Here is a 17731-nt window from a genome sequence, read left to right as displayed (position 1 = left end):
ATGAGGATTTTCCCTTCCTCCGTCTTCATTCCTTCTTGGCCTCCTTCTTTATATTTTTGTCTTGTTTCCTTTGCAGATTTTCTACAATCAAATCATCCATAAAATTCTTAAGTTTACTTGGTAATTTTTTTTCTTTGTCTATGGAGTTTATCATGGAAGTACACCTTTCTGGGTCAATTGACACGACATTTAAAAAAATTGTATTACTGTTGGTGAGATTGCTCATATAGTATAGATTGAAAAGAATGAATGTAAGGACTGTTTAGTATCTATTGAGTAAGAGTGAGGAGAGTTTCTTCTTGAGGAGACTTGAAGAGCTACTGAAGAGACAGATTCTCATATCCAGAAGAACCGGACTGGTGAACAGCAGGTCTGGGATGGACAGACTGTGTGAAAGACTCATTGATTATTATCTGGCTTTTGAATGCACAAACTCTTGCACATGTAGTTTTTGATATTTCTCTTACTGTGAGTGTGTCGTAGAGGTCAGGTGATCTGGACTTGAGCTCAAGAGCTGCATATGTGCCTGCACTGGGATCATCGCTCTACAGGGAAACAGAGAGAAGGAATTTACAGCACAAAAAAAAGAAGAGATTTTAAACATTGTGAGTTCATGTCTCAATCAGAGTTTGTCAGTTTGTCATGAGATGTTTGAGCAGTCTGATAATTTCACAACATATGATGTAAACTGACTTGATCACAAGTTGGACCAGCCATAAAAACCATCTCTAAATATACAAAAATATACATTTTTATTTTTGATCATCTCACCTCATTTATAGCAGATCTTCTGTTTATTCTTTTCTTCTGACTGTCAAAAACACAAACAAGTAATTAAAATGTTCCATATACATTGAATAATCAAATATATTTATGAATTAGTTCAACATATATATATATTTATGTACTCCTTATTGATAGATTTGTATTTACATTAAAAATAATATTAATAATATGACGATGATGATGACGACGATGATGATGATGATGATGATGATGAATAATCCTCCAGATGCCGCTGTGCTCACAATCACATGATGAACTGAAAGAGGAAGATCATCATGATTAACTCTCCAAACTGATGAATGATGTGAAGATACAGGAGTGTGTTAATAAAAGCTTCACCTGTGACAGTTACAGCGCCTGAAATAACGTTACCCATGCAAGTACACTAAACATTAGTTTCTAGCAAAAACAAAAGACACAGAGACTGAGTGAACTCAATCTCACCGTCTTTAACTCATTAGAAACAACAGACACCAACAGGGCCGGAGTCTGTAACTTAGGAAAACACACAACGTATTTTGTCTTGTTTCCAACAGATATTCTATCAAAGCTTGTGGCATCCATAGAAACTGTACAAGACAACATCAGCATCAATTTAGCAACATGTTAGTGTTGCATATCCGTTTACAAACTATATCAGGTTATGCTGGCTCCATAATGTAACATAAAATGTGTTAGACGTTTATTTACGGGCTGCCGGACCGAACAATGTAAGGACTGCATCATCTTTGATGAGTATCTTCTTTGAGAAACCGGCATTAACTGTGCCTGATTGATGAAGCAGTCATTCGTGAAATGAGCAGAACAGACGGTTTATGTCGAACATTGCTGTGGTATTTCCTAATAAATAAACATTAGCCACTGGTCTCTTGTATTAATGTTGTCCGGAAGCCTGTGCAGTGACGGTGGGCAGTGTTCGGGGTGAGACTGAAGGCGGTGACTGAGTAGATCTGACGTCACATTTATACAGAAGTCACAACGGCTCGTGAAAAGGCACAGCTACTTTATGCAGGCTGTGTGCATGTGTCTGTGGATCGACTGTTGTGAAACTTATGTGGTATTACACCGCTTCTAGACCTCTGTTATCATGAAAAAAGCCAGGAAATTTCAGTTTTGACAATATGGGACCTTTAAAGTGGATGTTGTTGTGAGGACTTTTATTATGACGAAGGTATAGAGAGAAGAGCGAAAGGAAAGGGTGAAGAGAAAAGTTAATAAAAGAGAAAGAAGCTAAAGAAGAACTCGTCCGTGTCCGAGGGTTTTATTTCTATATTCCTAAAGTTATCTTAGGGTGCTTTCACATCTGTAGTTCGGTTCATTTGGTCTTTGTAGCATTTTTCAGGCGTTTTGGTTCCTTTTCACACCACACTGATCGCTCTGGTCCGAATCAGTTTATGAGTTGATGAAATGAACCAAAATGCAGTCACGTGACAACATCCACATCACTCGTTGGCCAGATGTGTCTTGAACGCATTTCCATAACTGCACTTTGATTGGTCAGAATTATGTTGCGGGAAAATTCCAACAGTTCTCCCGGAAGTAAACGAAGAGGTGGAAAATCCGGCAGACAACACGCCGCTGTTTACTATGGAGAGACGACTGCGTGGGCTGATTGTATCCTTGGTCATATTTTATCCTATAGTTTGTCTACATCACTTTAGACAAACAATAATATTTGAGAATGAAGCGAGGATGCGGCTCGAAAATAATGTTAATCATTTCTATCAGGCTCCGCACCTCCTCACAACTCCAAGTTTGTCCGCGAGCTGCAAACTGTCAACAAACATTTATCCTCATCCCATAATGCACAGCACAGCGACTACGGCAACTGGTTTAGTCCAAAAATGTGCAGTTGTTTGGCAGTTGGTTCTGTTCGAGGTCGGATCACATTCTCACCACAAACGAACCGCTCCAGAGTTCGTTTCAAAGCGTACCGAGAACACCTCTTCACTTTTGGTGCCCCGAGTGCGATTGCCGCATTCACACCTGCCCAAACGAACCGCACCAATGGGGAAAACGAACTCTAGTGCGAATATCAATCAGAATCAGAATATCAGAAAATCTATGGATCTATGGTTTATGGAATAACTAATGCATGAAATGAGACGTATATGAGGCTTATTGAAAGTCATGTTGCCATGACAACCGTCTGTCAGACCTTTGACCTCCTGTTGCGATGGGAAGAGAGACGGACGGTGAGATGTGGAGAGATGTGTACCTGTGTCCGGTGAGGAAATAACCAGAGATAAAGAATATTAAAGGCTGAAGAGATGTTGAGAAGAAAGAGATGAAGTACCTGTTGAGGAGATCTGATGATCTGTGACGCTGCTGGATGTGTCCTCTCTGCTTCGCAGATCTACTTTGCGTGAGAAAATGGAAAAAAAAGTGTGTCAAAAGTGTCAATTGAGTCTCACAGTGAATGCATGAGATTTGGCAGCTCTGGTGCAGATGTCAGTGTGTGTGTGTGTGTGTGTGTGTGTGTGTGTGTGTGTGTGAGAGTCCAGATGTCAGTGTGTGTGTGTGTGTGTGTGTGTGTGTGTGTGTGTGTGAGAGAGAGAGTCCAGATGTCAGTGTGTGTGTGTGTGTGTGAGTGCAGATGTCAGTGTCTGTGTGTGTGTGTGTGTGTGTGTGTGTGTGTGTGTGTGTGTGTGTGCAGATGTCAGTGTGTGTGTGTGTGTGTGTGTGTGTGTGTGTGTGTGTGTGTGAGAGTCCAGATGTCAGTGTGTGTGTGTGAGTGCAGATGTCAGTGTGTGTGTCTGTGTCTGTGTGTGTGTGTGTGTGTGTGTGTGAGTGTGTGTGTGTGTGTGTGTGTGTGTGTGTGTGTGTGTGAGAGTGTGCAGATGTCAGTGTGTGTGTGAGAGAGTGCAGATGTGTGTGTGTGTGAGTGCAAATGTGCTTTGCGATTTTTCTGCGCGTGAGAAAATGGACGTGAGAACGTGTGAAAAGTGTCAATTGTGTGAGTCTCACGGTGAGAGTTGGCAGCTCTGGTACAGATGTCAGTGTGTGTGTGTGAGAGAGAGAGTGCAGATGCCAGTGTGTGTGTATGAGAGTCCAGATGTCAGTGTGTGTGTGTGAGAGAGAGAGTGCAGATGCCAGTGTGTGTGTATGAGAGTCCAGATGTCAGTGTGTGTGTGTGAGAGAGAGAGTGCAGATGCCAGTGTGTGTGTGTGAGAGTCCAGATGTCAGTGTGTGTGTGTGTGTGTGTGTGTGTGTGTGAGAGAGAGAGTGCAGATGCCAGTGTGTGTGTGTGAGAGTCCAGATGTCAGTGTGTGTGTGTGTGTGTGTGTGTGTGTGTGTGTGAGAGAGAGAGTGCAGATGCCAGTGTGTGTGTGTGTGTGTGTGTGTGTGTGTGTGTGTGTGTGTGTGTGTGTGTGTGTGTGTGTGTGTGTGTGTGAAAGTCCAGATGTAAGTGTGTGTGTGTGTGTGAGAGAGAGTGCAGTATTTTAAAGCCTTTGGAAAAAATCAAATGTAATTTGTATTTAAATATATTTAAGATGAGTATTTTTGTATTTTCAAAATACATAACATACTTTTTGCCAGTCAACCTCTTGTAACAATTCACCTTACGCTAAAACCACAAGGGAAAAGTACATCATGCACAATAAACCCAGCGGGCATCTTGATGTCAAAATTACGTCAAGAAATAGGTCAAAAATGAAAGTCAAATTGACGTCAAAGTGTTGATGTCAATTTGATGTCAAGAGTTTGACCTCTGCTGATGTCATTTTGCCAAACAAAAAGGTGAAACGCATGGCCGTACACTTATTACCAGCTTCACTTAAACTAACCAGATTTACTTTATTTAATTATCGGTTTAAATAAATATAATATTTAAATAGTTTAAAATATATTAAACATATTTTGATGACACCATGATGGTGGTTAGTGTTTGCTTTAGTTGTGCTCTTGACCCTTGACTCTTTAATATTAAATTTTCTCTGGCTGCTATAACTGTGTGTTTATAAAGCACAACTGTTGGAGCTAAAAAAGCCATGAGATCAGGAGATGTTGGCGGTTTATTGAAGATGATGACAATATCATCATGTAGTTGCCTGAATCACTGATCTTATTCAGTGTCTAATGTTTGGTTATATAAGACTTGTGATTTTAATGTTGTATTATAATAGAAGTCATTTAATTTAACAGCATGAGAATAACGTTTTTTTAAATTAATAAAGGATTTAAAAAAAACATTTAATGCATTAAACTCAACATTATTACTTAGCCATCAAGAATCAGTGTATGACTCTCAACAATGGTGACAATCAATGAAGTGCTTCATGCTGCAGTGCATGCTGGGTACCACCAATCAAAACTCACCCATATCTCCCAGCATGCATTGCGGCTTTAATAAATTATGCAGCTGGAGTTGATCTGATTATCTGGATATTTTGTTTGATTGTCACCATTGTTGAGATTCATACGCTGTTTCTTGATGTCTGTGTGCGTCTAAGTAATGCCATAGATGACAGGGTTTTGTGCACTAAATAGTTATTAAAAACCAAGTGCATTATTTGATAAACAACACTTCTAGATATGCTGTAGAATCAAATTACTAGGGCTGGGCGATATATAGCACGATATTGTTATGCGCATCTCGTCAGTAAAGCCGGTTCCTTGATTAGTAGTAAATCGCCATCACCTGCTTTCAGATGGAGCGGCATTTACTACAAAGAGCCGTAGTTAACTGACAAGCTGAGCCATATCGCATTAATTTCGCGGACGTATCGCCAGCGATAATTAATGCGATATGGCTCAGCTTGTCAGTTAACTACGGCTCTTTGTACACAGCAAAAACTCCAGTGTTAAATTAACACTCCTGGGAGTGTATGAGTCCACACTCAAGAGTGTTGAAGGTAATTTAGTGATGATTGATCATTATTGAAGACACCTGATGGTAACAGGCAGAATCACTGAAGGAGAAAATCTCAAATTGTAAGTTACCATTATTGTGATGGGTATTTGCTTTAGTTGGGCTCTTGCCCCTTATTTGTGTACTTTAAAATTTGTTTGGCTGCTGTATAAGAGTTATAACTGCCAGATGAGCAAAGAATAAAGTGATCTGATGGTGTTGGTTATATTATGACAATCATCATTTGAGCTTGATCACTGAACTCCTTATTTCTGACTTAAATTTATGTTGTTAACCACAGAATAACAGTGATTCTGCATAAATATCCAGAATTTTAGATATATAAAGATAATATTTTATATAATATAAAGGATTTCTTAAAAGTTGTTTAAAAAAAATAAACAATCCTTCTATTAGGCACACACAGACATCACAATTCGGTATATGCATCTCAACAATGGTGATGAGCAGAATATTCAATTACGAAAAGTAAATTACATAGACAATTCAGATCATAATTTATTCATACCGCAATGCATGATGGGAGCCATTAATGAGTTGTGATTGGTGGCAGCCACTGCAACATGCTTTATTATTGTCACCATTGTTGAGATTCACAGGCTGATTATTGATGTCTGTGTTTCTAAAAAAAAAATTATTTGAAAGTGTTTTGATCAGAATAATGTTTAGTAAATATTATGAGTTATAAGAAATATACTGAAAATCATATGCTGTAGTATCATAGAGCTGCTGCTAACAAGGTTAACTTATTAACAATAAGTTTCATTTTTCAGATCACAGCATGATTATGTCAAAACATAACCAACACTATCAGATCACACTTTTCTTTGTTCATTTGACTGTTATAAATCAGTAACAGCAGACAAACAAAATTTAAAGTGAATGTATAAGGGTCAAGAGTCCAACTAAAGCAAACACTGATCGCCAAAACGGTAGCTTACAATTTGTGATTTTCTCCTTCAGTGATTCTGCTTGTTAACATCAGGTGTCTTCAATAATGCTCAATCATCACTAAATTAATCACTTAATTATCTCCTCAGCCCTAAATGCCGCTTCATCTGAAAGCAGGTGAAGGAGATTTACTACTAATCAAGGAACCGGCTTTACTGACGAGATGCGCATAACAATATCGTGCGATATATCGCCCAGCCCTACTTTGTACACAGCAAAAACTCCAGTGTTAAATTAACACTCCTGGGAGTGTATGAGTCCACACTCAAGAGTGTTGAAGTGAATGAGATAATTAAGTGATTAATTTGGTGATGATTGAGCATTATTGAAGACACCTGATGTTAACAAGCAGAATCACTGAAGGAGAAAATCTCAAATTGTAAGTTACCGTTATGACGATCAATGGTTGCTTTAGTTGAGCTCTTGACCCATATATTAGTAACTCTAGATTTTGTTTGACTGTTGTTTCTGAATTATAATCACCAGTTGAACAAAGAAAAAAGTGATCTGATGGTGTTGGTTATGTTATGACTATCATCATTTGAACATGATCACTGAACTCATTAAAATCCTTTTTTCTGATTTCGATTTATGTTGTTGGTTAGTGAATCTGCATAAATGCCCAGAATTTTTCATATAATATAAAGGATTTCTTAAAAGTTGTTTTAAAAAAAAAAACATTTTTTTAGGCACACACAGATGTCAAGATTCAGTCTATGCATCTCAACAATGGTGAGGAGCAGAATATTCAATTAGGAAAAGTAAATTACATAGACAATTCAGATCATAATTTATTCATACCGCAATGCATGATGGGAGCCATTAATGAGTTGTGATTGGTGGCAGCCACTGCAACATGCTTTATTATTGTCACCATTGTTGAGATTCACAGGCTGATTATTGATGTCTGTGTTTCTCAATAAACTCATGTGAAAGTGTTTTGATCAGAACAATGTTTATTAAATATTTTGAATTATAAGTAAAGTACTGATAATCATAGGCTGAAGAATCACAAAACTGCAGCTAACAAGTTAAACCAAACTATCTCAATAAGCTTCCTTTTTCAGATCACAGCATGATTATGTCAAAACATAACCAACACTATAAGATAACATTTTACTTTGTTCATTTAACTGTTATAAATCAATAACAGCAGACAAACAACAGTAAATATTAAAGTAAACAAATAATGGTCTAGAGCCCAACTAAAGCAAACACCCATCACCTTAATGGTAACTTACAATTTGTGATGTTCTTCTTCAGTGATTCTGCTTGTTAACATCAGGTGTCTTCAATAATGCTCAATCATCACTAAATTAATCGCTTAATTATCTCCTCAGCCCTAAATGCCGCTCCATCTGAAAGCAGGTGATGGAGATTTACTACTAATCAAGGAACCGGCTTTACTGACGAGATGCGCATAACAATATCGCGATTTAAATCGCCCAGCCCTACAAATTACTTCTATCATGAATAAAACCGCTTTTAAACCACAAGTCCCATATAATCAAAGCATTAGACACTGAACATGATCAGGGATTCAGGCAATTACATGATGATATCATCAATAAACCGCCAACATCTCCTGATCTCAGTTTCTGATGGTTTTTTAGCTACAACAATTGTGCTTTATAAACACACAATTAAAGCAGCCAGATAAATTTTTATATTAAAGAGTCAAGGGTCAAGAGCACAACTAAAGCAAACGCTAACCACCATCATGGTGACTTTAAAATACAAAATATGATTTCATTAAACTGGAAATTAAATAAAGTAAATCTGGTTAGTTTAAGTGAAGCTGGTAATAAGTGTACGGCCATGCATTTCACCTTTTTGTTTGGCAAAATGACATCAGCAGAGGTCAAACTCTTGACATCAAATTGACATCAACACTTTGACGTCAATTTGACTTTCATTTTTGACCAATTTCTTGACGTAATTTTGACATCAATTTGATGTCATATTGATGTTAAATTGACATCAAATGCCCACTGGGAAAGGTAACGGACGGATCTGACACCTACTGGGGTAATTACAGCCAGTGGAACGCTTACTTTCGTTAAACAACCTCTACATAAACCAGATAAACAATCAATATGCACTTAAAAGAATTGTACATTAACGAAAAAAAATCCAGATGACAGGTTTAACAACGTGTATTTAGAGATACACCAGGTTTATACCACGTCGGGCAACACACACAGATATTCGAAGCTGGAGGATCGGCCGCACTCCGACAAATCAAATACACAAATCAAAAGTTCATTCAAACAACCTAAAGTGTCCGGATTGAAAGAAATGTCCTCCGCGGTAAAGAAAGAAAAAGAAAGAAACAAAAAATACCAGGTGAAGAGTGGCGAGAAGCCGCAGTCAATATATTCCGCAGTTATTAACTCACGCAACCTCGCCACAGTCTGTTTAGCCGATGGGATGATGCAGTAGTCCAAAAAAACCTGGACATATAATCCACCAAAAAGAGTTTCTTTGTCCCTTTGTTGAGTTCCTCCGGCCAACATTACACAGAGCCCACTAAACTCCGACCACTTCCCCGATTACACTCCAGAGTCTGTTTTCTACGTCACTTCCCCACTCTCCCCATCCGGTGGCAAAACAATGAAAAGAATAAATAAAACACACAAAGAAAAATCCTTATAACAATCCGTGTTTACACCACAGGCGTCAGATTTAACAGTTCTTTTTTACATGTGAAGGAAAAACCAAAACACACAAAGCAAGTTTAGCATCACTTAAAAAGCTGTACATGAAGACAGAATAGGTGACTATTACACTCTTTATCAGGGTATTGATTTTGTGCATCAGCTAGTTCAGACATTCACTCGCTCCGCATTGGATCACCGATTTCTTTGGAATAAGGTGAGAATGTCATGATCAATTCTACTTGTTGATTAAAGTTAAAATAGTGCATTATTCACTTCAGTTAACATGAAAGAATAAAAGAGCACAGACAAGTGGGAAAATAGTGTAACCCACCTAAAAAGGGTAACCAGTTAATTGTGTGTAATTATTATCATTATTTATCCATACTTAACGTTTATGAGTAATGGGGGTTTTATTTTGAAAAATATATTTTATTTTGTGGGAAACCGGAAGTAGCGCGCTAAAATACTTCCGCTAGCTTCACATCGCAAAAATCTGATGGAGCACTGCTTCGGTTTCTCCCGCGAGTTCAAATAAACTGAGAAGAAAAGAAGTTGGAGAGCCGTCCAGAAATCGCTTTTATCTGTCCTGGCTTCTCATACTGAAAATCCTCTCTTGGTCAGGTCTTTTTTTGATGAGGTGAGCAGAAATTCCAAAAGCTCCAGTCCTTGAATTATACCAGGTGAACCATTGATCCATAGATGGCGAGCCTTCCCAATGAGCCGTGAATCTCCACCACAGCATTCCGGAAGCCTGTGGTAGGATTGTGTCAGTTCAACTAACCGGCACCAACGAGATTTTCCCTTGACTTTGACTGTTTCCCTTGACTAACTGACTTGAATTCTGGATTTAACTTTGGAATTCCTAAGGAAAATTTCCAAGGAACATTTTCAACAAAGAAAGGACATTTTATTTTATTTTATTATAAATTTATTTTGGGCCCATAGGTATTGTGAACAAAAATTGTTGTGAAGTGTTGAAACATTTTGTTGAACTAAAAGTTTACACATGTCAAACGTTACACCTGTGTTGCTTGGTTATTACTGTACTCTCAGCTCCTACGAACCTAGGGTGTACATACTCTGAAGTGGGTTACAATAGCATTAGCCAATCAGTCTTGACCGGTTGTTGATCAACTAGCTTGTCAAATGTGTGTAAAGCATTACTGCATGTTAGGGCTGGGTGACATGACTCTACATATCATAGCGATGATATAAAGTGTGAATTGATGGAACTTTTTCTAAATCGTTTACATGGATGGGCCTGTTTGTGGGGTGAGCAAATATCCGTGCAGCTTTTAGTGGGCAGGAATTATTGGAACGTTGGAGTGGAAAAAGAAGCACTGATGAAAGATACTCCACAAACATCTTCAGCTTTTAGTTTTATTGTACAAAAAAAGAATAATAAAAAAGGGGTAAATAGTGTCAAATGAATCTAAATTCATTCTAATTTAAAATTTTAGATACACTTTCTAAATTTAATAAACTTATAGAAACAAATAAACTTTACATAAAATAAACATAAAATTACTTACAATGGACTTCCTGCAAAAAAATTTTTTTTTTACTCAAAAGAGTGTGTGTGTGTGTGTGTGTGTGTGTGTGTGTGTGTGTGTGTATGTGGAGAGAGAGTGCAGATGTCAGTGTGCAATTTGTACATTTTAATAACCGAGAACAAACATCTGAGGACTGAACCTTCAGTCTTCAACAACTTTAACACATTTAATCTCAAAGGAATCCTCTAATATATATAAATGACTTCAAGTACATTTAGAAGCACAATATTCAAGAAATAAGAGTCATAAAGAGCGACAGACAGAGGAACTGACCTGATTGTGGACTCAGTTCTGTTGTACTGAAAGATGACGGTGTTTCTGAAGAAGGGCTGATGGTTGAAACTTCAGTGGTCTTTTTATCTGAAGGGTCACAGGAAAGATCAACTTAAAACACTGACACTGAAGTTCATTTAAAATACATACAATCTTTCATTCAATCTCTGTTTTAATCACTCTGTTTCTTGTTGTGCCAAAGAAATCCAGTAAAGTCACTTTAACGCACTACCAAGTCATAGTTATAGTGACAATTGACCCTGATATAAAGTGTGACCAAAACATGGGAAATCTTTTCTTTGTACTTTTGTCAGTAAAATAAAGTTAAAACAGAATTAACAAATCACAGATTCTTCATTTGTATTGCATTTTACAAAATGATCCAACTTTTCTGGATCTGGGGTTGTACAAGATTAATGACTTGATCTCTCACTCTCAGCTTGTTTCCATGCAGTTCATTTCTGCTATTAACAAATGAATCACTTACCATCTTTAACCAGCAACACAATCTCTGAATAGACATCAGTAGTAAAAGTCCTCTCCACAACACACCAGTATTGGCCTTCATCCTCTGTTCTCAGATCAGTGATGGTGACGGTGAAAACTCTGGCCCTCATGTCGTCAGTCAGAGAGAATCTCTCGTCTTTATCTGGAGATCCTGATTTAACCATGATGTTTCTATATCCAATGACTGGACACTCCCCTTTACAAAAATACTTTGAATATGATTCATATCCAGATTCATATGAGCATCTGATCTCAACTCTCTCTCCTCTGTATCCAGTAATTGTCTGTGGAGCTCCAACAACAACAGCTGAAAACACAGATATCATTATATAGAGCTGTTATGTGTGAGCAAGAGACATAAGCAGGCCAGAATAATAACTGACAAATATCACCCATATGAGTCTGATGATCATGTGATAACAGAGGAAAAACAAGAGAAGATGTCAAACTCTGTGTAAAAGAGCTGAGAGTCTCAAACTCACCTGTACAGATGCTGGAAAAGAGCAGCAGGACGTCCAACATGATGAAATTTGACAAGCGTTTCGCTTAAATAAAAGACCAAATTCTGTGTGACAAACGTTACTGTCGTTCTCTTCCGTACTGAGAGAACAATGTGCGTCAGCAACTAATATGAACATTTCCTTCACGTGTTGAGAGTCAAACTCATAATGTTCACTGACTGTGTGTCTGTGTTTTTTTAATGTGGCGTTAGGTGTGAAAACGCCTCTCAGTTTTGACCAGGAAATGAACTGTGAATTCATCAACCACATCCTGTTTCTGTCTGTCTTTAACATGTTTGAGTGTTTTCTGTTGTCCTTTTGCTCTTTTTCTACTTCTGAATGTTTTAATATATTTTCAAGACATGTTAATTACATGTTAAGCATCATCCACTCATAGGAAAAAATGTCAAACATTTTAAGGAAACAATCCTTGCCAAACTCTGAATGAAAAAGACATGAGATGAAGAAGAAATGTGTGTTAGGGGTATTTTCTGTGGTAATCGACAGCATGGAGAAACACTGTTGTTTACAGAAACTATAAATAATACAGAAAATTGCTTGAACATTAAAATCACTCTCTCCATCATATGAGCTCTGGGGGAAGAGTTGCATTGTGGGAAACGTAGTGTGTTTAGCTGAAGCCTCAAAGCTCTTCCTGTGTCTGTAGTTTCACTTCCTGTTTGGCAAGTGTGAGCCGAAGACATCACATGTTTAACTGAAGCTAAAGGCCTCCTAATATTATAATGATGAAGCTTTTCTTAAGCATCTCAATCGCACCAAACTAATCTGTGCCATTTATATGTTGCTTGCAGTGATTTATACGGATATTCATCTACTTTTGAATGGTGCAGTTTCAACATCAGCCAGCAGGAGTGAACCGATGAAAACAGACAAACCTTGAACTGAACATCCAACAAGGACACGATATTCACATTAATAACTACAGACTCACAATATAATAATAATGAGATAAAACATATGCTTCACTTGCAATCAAGAATAACATGTTTAATTAGTCCATTAAAGTATCTAATGAATAAATATTTTTTGCATTTATCTTTCGCCACATGACTGAGATCTGATATTATATTTGTCATATTTATGTTTTGCATAAAACTGAACAATATTCGGTACATCCTATTAAAAAAAAGAATCAAATAAAAATGTGTCAAGGTCTTGGAACTGATTATTTCAACTTGACATCTTGACAGCTGAACAATAAACCATGAGAAAACATGAGATCAAGTATGAGAACTTGCAAAAGAACACATTATTATTTTACATTTGATTATTTTATTTATTTCTACATAACTCTTCAGTATATGTTGGTGTGCCTTAAGTGGTCATTCTGAACCAGTAATCATGTTTTTGACAATTCTGCAGAGATGGGATCATTTTTTCCATTTTTTATTTATTTACTACTTAAAGGGGTGGTTCAGGATTTTCGACACATTGCATTAGTTATAATTTGTTCCCTGTATTTATAAGCAGTCTACAGCAGCGGCGGAGTTATATTTGGTTACCTACACTGTAAAAAAAAATCCTAATTTTACAGAAAATAACTGTGATTTTTTTACGATCATTTTCTTTCATTTTAAATTGTACTCAAAACACTGTAAAATTACAAAAAATATCTGTAAAATAAAAATTCAGCTGTTATTTTAGGTATTGTGACATTAATGACAAATTACAGTAATTCACACTTTTTATACAGAACATTTGTTGTATTTTTCATACAGTATTTTTTCTGTTTTCTTAAATTACATAAAAATGTATGTAAAATTACAAATATAATCTGTAATTTAACAGAAAGAAAACAGTTAAATGATAAAATGGTCAAATGACTGTCAGCTCCCCAAAAAACTGTAAAACATCCTAAATTAAATAAACTGAAAAACACTGTTATTTTACAGGTATTTCCTGAATAATCACGATCAAATACCTTCATTGTAAAAAAATCGTAAAAAAAGGGTCAAATGACTGGCAGCTGCGGCTGCCAAACAAAAACCTTAAAATTAAAGTCAAATATGGTAATTTAAATAAACCGAAAAAGCACTGTTATTTCACAGGTATTTCCTGCATTATTATGATCAAATACCTTCATTGTAAAAAAATCGTAAAAAAAGGGTCAAATGACTGGCAGCTGCGGCTGCCAAACAAAAACCCTAAAATTAAAGTAAAATATGCTAATTTAAATAAATTGTAAAAAACTTTAAAATAAATTTGATGTCACCATGATTGAGATTAGTGTCTGCTTTAGTTGGGCTCATGACTTCAATTTTTAACTTACGTTTTTCTTTGATTGCTTTAACTGTGTATTTCATGCACATTTGTTACAGCAATAAATGCTGGAGAAAATGTCAGATGATTTTGGTCATTCTTTGATGATGTCATCATATGATGGCTTGATTCTCTGATATGACAGTCAAAAATATGAATATATTAGCTTAGATTACATGTAGATAGAATTTAGCTTTATACAAAGGCTGTGTCATAATTTCTCACATGCATATATTTTTTTAAAATATATAGTAATAATTCAGGAAATAGCTGTAAAATAACAGTGTTTTTCTGTAAAACATTTAAGGAAAATTTCTGTAAAAGTTTTTTGCACTTCTAAAATAGGATATTTTACTTTATTTTTACGGTTTTTGTTTGACAGCCGCAGCTGACAGCTTTAAAATAAATTTGATATCACCATGATTGAGATCAGTGTCTGCTTTAGTTGGGCTCATGACCCGTGAGTTTTTAACATTAGTTTTCTCTGGCTGCTTTAACTGTGTATTTAATACACATTTGTTATAACAATAAATGCAGGAGAAATATCAGATGATCTTGATCATTCATCAGTGATGTTACAGTCATCGTGATGATCTGATTCACAGATCTCAGATATAAATCTTTGAATATATTAGTTTAGATTACATAATATGTAGATGGAATTTAGCTTTATACAGTCTATAATGTCATAATTTCTCACATGATCCTTGGCAACAATATTGTAATAATCTGAAATTTAAAAAGATATGTATTATATGGAAAAAGTTTTGAGATGGTTAATTTTTTTTTTTTTTTTTTTTTGTAGTATAGACATCAAGAATCAACATATGAATCTCAACAATGGTGACAACCAACAAAGCCTTTTTGTGACTTTATAGTAGTTCAGTTTTGTTTTCATTGTCACCATTGTTGAGATTCATACGCTGATTATTGATGTCTGAGTGAGTCTATATAATCCTGTCAAAACATTTTCTGTATAATGACATCATAAAATCTGAGAATCACAGCACTGCAGGATCTTCTATAGCAGTTTTATCATGCAAAAAATTAACAACTAATATTTAATTACTTTATCAGATATTACACTTCAGGTGGTATCAATGAAGCAGGACACTACATGATGTCTATTATCACTAAAAAGAGACCAACATCATCTGATCTGAGTTTCTCTTGGATTCCTACCATAACATGCATCAAAGACACACAGTTAAAGCAGCCAGAGAAAATTATAAGTTAAACTCTAAAAGGTCAAGAGCCCAACTAAAACAAACACTAATCTCCATCATGGTGACACCAAACTTTATTCTTTTCAATAAAACTTCAACTTCTAAACCTCTGTTAATGCTCAATAAGAATGTTAGTATGAAAGAAATAAAGTCTGGATTGTAATAAGTGAAGATGCTGAGATCCTGATAGTGTTTAATGTTCTGTTGGGGTTTAAAGTGTTTCTGTATGGTGTGTTTCGTGTGTCACCATTGTGTTGAAGAGTAGAGCCTGAGCTTCAGTCCAGGATGAGCAGAGAAACACTGATGAAATGCTGCATGTTGCTTTATTTAACTGACAGTAACTGTGTAGTTGCTGATGTAGTGACGTATAGTCACACCAAATCACGCATATAAATAACTGCATGCTTTTCAGTAAAAAATCAGAAAAAATGTGAATTAACTGTGTTTTAACTGTGTGTTTCTGTTAAAAAAGATTAATGAAGATTTCTGTAAAAGTATTTTCCACTTATTTAAATTAGGATATTTTACATTAATTTTACGTTTTTTTTGTATGGTTGCCATTGCTGACAGTCATTTGACTGTTTTTTATGGGATTTTTTTACAATGAAGGTGTTTGATCGTAATAATTCAGGAAATAGCTGTAAAAAAACACTGTTTTTCCGTAAAACATTTAAGGAAAATTTCTGTAAAAGTTTTTTGCACTTAATTTAAATTAGGATATTTTACTTTATTTTTACGGTTTTTGTTTGGCAGCCGCAGCTGACAGTCAATGACTGTTTTTTTACGATTTTATTTTTTACAGTGTAGGAAACCGAGAGAGCCACGGTCCACATAACTATCACGCAAGTGTATTTACCTGCCGCTGACAATGTGATGAAAGGGTACTTTGATTTCTAACATTATTCTCTCAACAGACATTTACATCGATAGTCTGGCGTTATAATTTATTTGCTTTTGGTGTACTGTGGAGTGGGTAAAACTGTTTTTAATGGCAGGCTAACGTGCACCGTTGACTCGCGCTAGCCTAGCATAGGCGAACTATCCAAAAGTAAGGACTGGATGAATTTTTTTGAAAACTGTCTCCACTGATGAATAACAACCAGGCTCACTTGAAAATGAGGTCCAATGTTGAAAATCCTGAACCACCCCTTTAAATTATGACTACATTATTATGTAATTATTTGACCAATAAAAAGAAAAAAAATTACACTGTTACGGTGACTTTAAATGAAACACATTAGAGTTAAACCTCTGTTAATTCTCAATAAAAACTTCTGTAGACGTCTGACAGAAATAAAGTCAGTCTGGTTAGTAATAAGTGAAGCTGGTAATGCTGTTTGTGGAGTTGTTTAATCCTCCTCTGCTGAGATCTTCACAGATTTAATGTCTTCTTTTCTCTTCAGTTGATTTCATCTTAGACTGTGTCTGAAGTCAGTTGTAGTTCTTGTGCTTCTGCTCGTCTCTTTTTTCTGTTCTCTTCTTTCTTTCAGTAATTCTTTTTGTTAACAGGCTGAGATGACTTCATATTTAATATACACAGATGTTGTGGCTCAGATAAGGTCCAGTTCTGGTTTATTTCTTTGCTCTTGGCTGACATGTGGCATTGCTATGGCCTGCTTGTGGCCCAGATTTGGCAAACAGGAGTGGCCCACCCAAGTGCTGTAATTCCACGCTGCATGTGGGCCAGATCATCTTTCCACGTGTGCCAGATGTGGGCCGGATCTGGGCCGACACAATGTTGCTATGTGGGTATTGTGGCACAGTTTGAGCACACAGTGAGAGCGCTGTGAGGTTACACTTTTAGATCACTGTGAACTCAGATTGCTGACGGTGTGACCACATGGTGACATCACTGTGAGATCAAAGTGTTGACTGGGATGTAATGATGATAGCTGTAAATTCTGCAGAATGGTCTGCATTTTATAGTCAACAACTCTATGTCCGAAGAGCAATGACTTGAGACCACTGTGTAGGGTTGGGTAGCGAACTTGGTGCTTTTAATGGCACTGATCGAATTATCTCAGTACTACTGAGTACACAGCAAAAACTCCAGTGTTAAATTAACACTCCTCGGAGTGTATATGAGTCCACACTCTAGAGTGTAAAGTGTTAAAATATGAGT

The 17731-nt window shown here is 36.4% G+C and overlaps 2 protein-coding genes and 1 long non-coding RNA gene across 3 annotated transcripts in view; all 3 read right to left on the bottom strand.

Moving 5' to 3' along the window:
• The window catches only part of LOC311284210 (CMRF35-like molecule 5), a 125182-nt gene that overhangs the window by 104141 nt on the left and 3310 nt on the right, over nt 1-17731 (bottom strand). The gene's annotated exons all lie outside the window — the stretch shown is intronic.
• On the bottom strand, nt 219-814 carry LOC311284227. The gene is made up of 3 exons (XR_014626173.1): nt 772-814; nt 468-545; nt 219-386 (listed from the first exon to the last, which is right to left on the bottom strand). It is a non-coding gene; the product is annotated as an uncharacterized lncRNA (long non-coding RNA).
• Nucleotides 11027-11875, bottom strand: LOC311286795 (uncharacterized protein). Its single transcript, XM_084403097.1, has 2 exons — nt 11584-11875; nt 11027-11183 (listed from the first exon to the last, which is right to left on the bottom strand). The coding sequence occupies exons 1-2, from the start codon at nt 11765-11767 to the stop codon at nt 11053-11055; spliced, it is 315 nt and encodes a 104-aa protein (XP_084259223.1). The 5' UTR covers nt 11768-11875; the 3' UTR covers nt 11027-11052.

This window comes from Rutilus rutilus, assembly GCF_951802725.1.
Source record: "Rutilus rutilus genome assembly, chromosome: 2".
Classification (NCBI taxonomy): domain Eukaryota; kingdom Metazoa; phylum Chordata; class Actinopteri; order Cypriniformes; family Leuciscidae; genus Rutilus; species Rutilus rutilus.
Note: the sequence above shows the minus strand (reverse complement) of the source record. Positions and strands in the feature narration are given on the sequence as shown.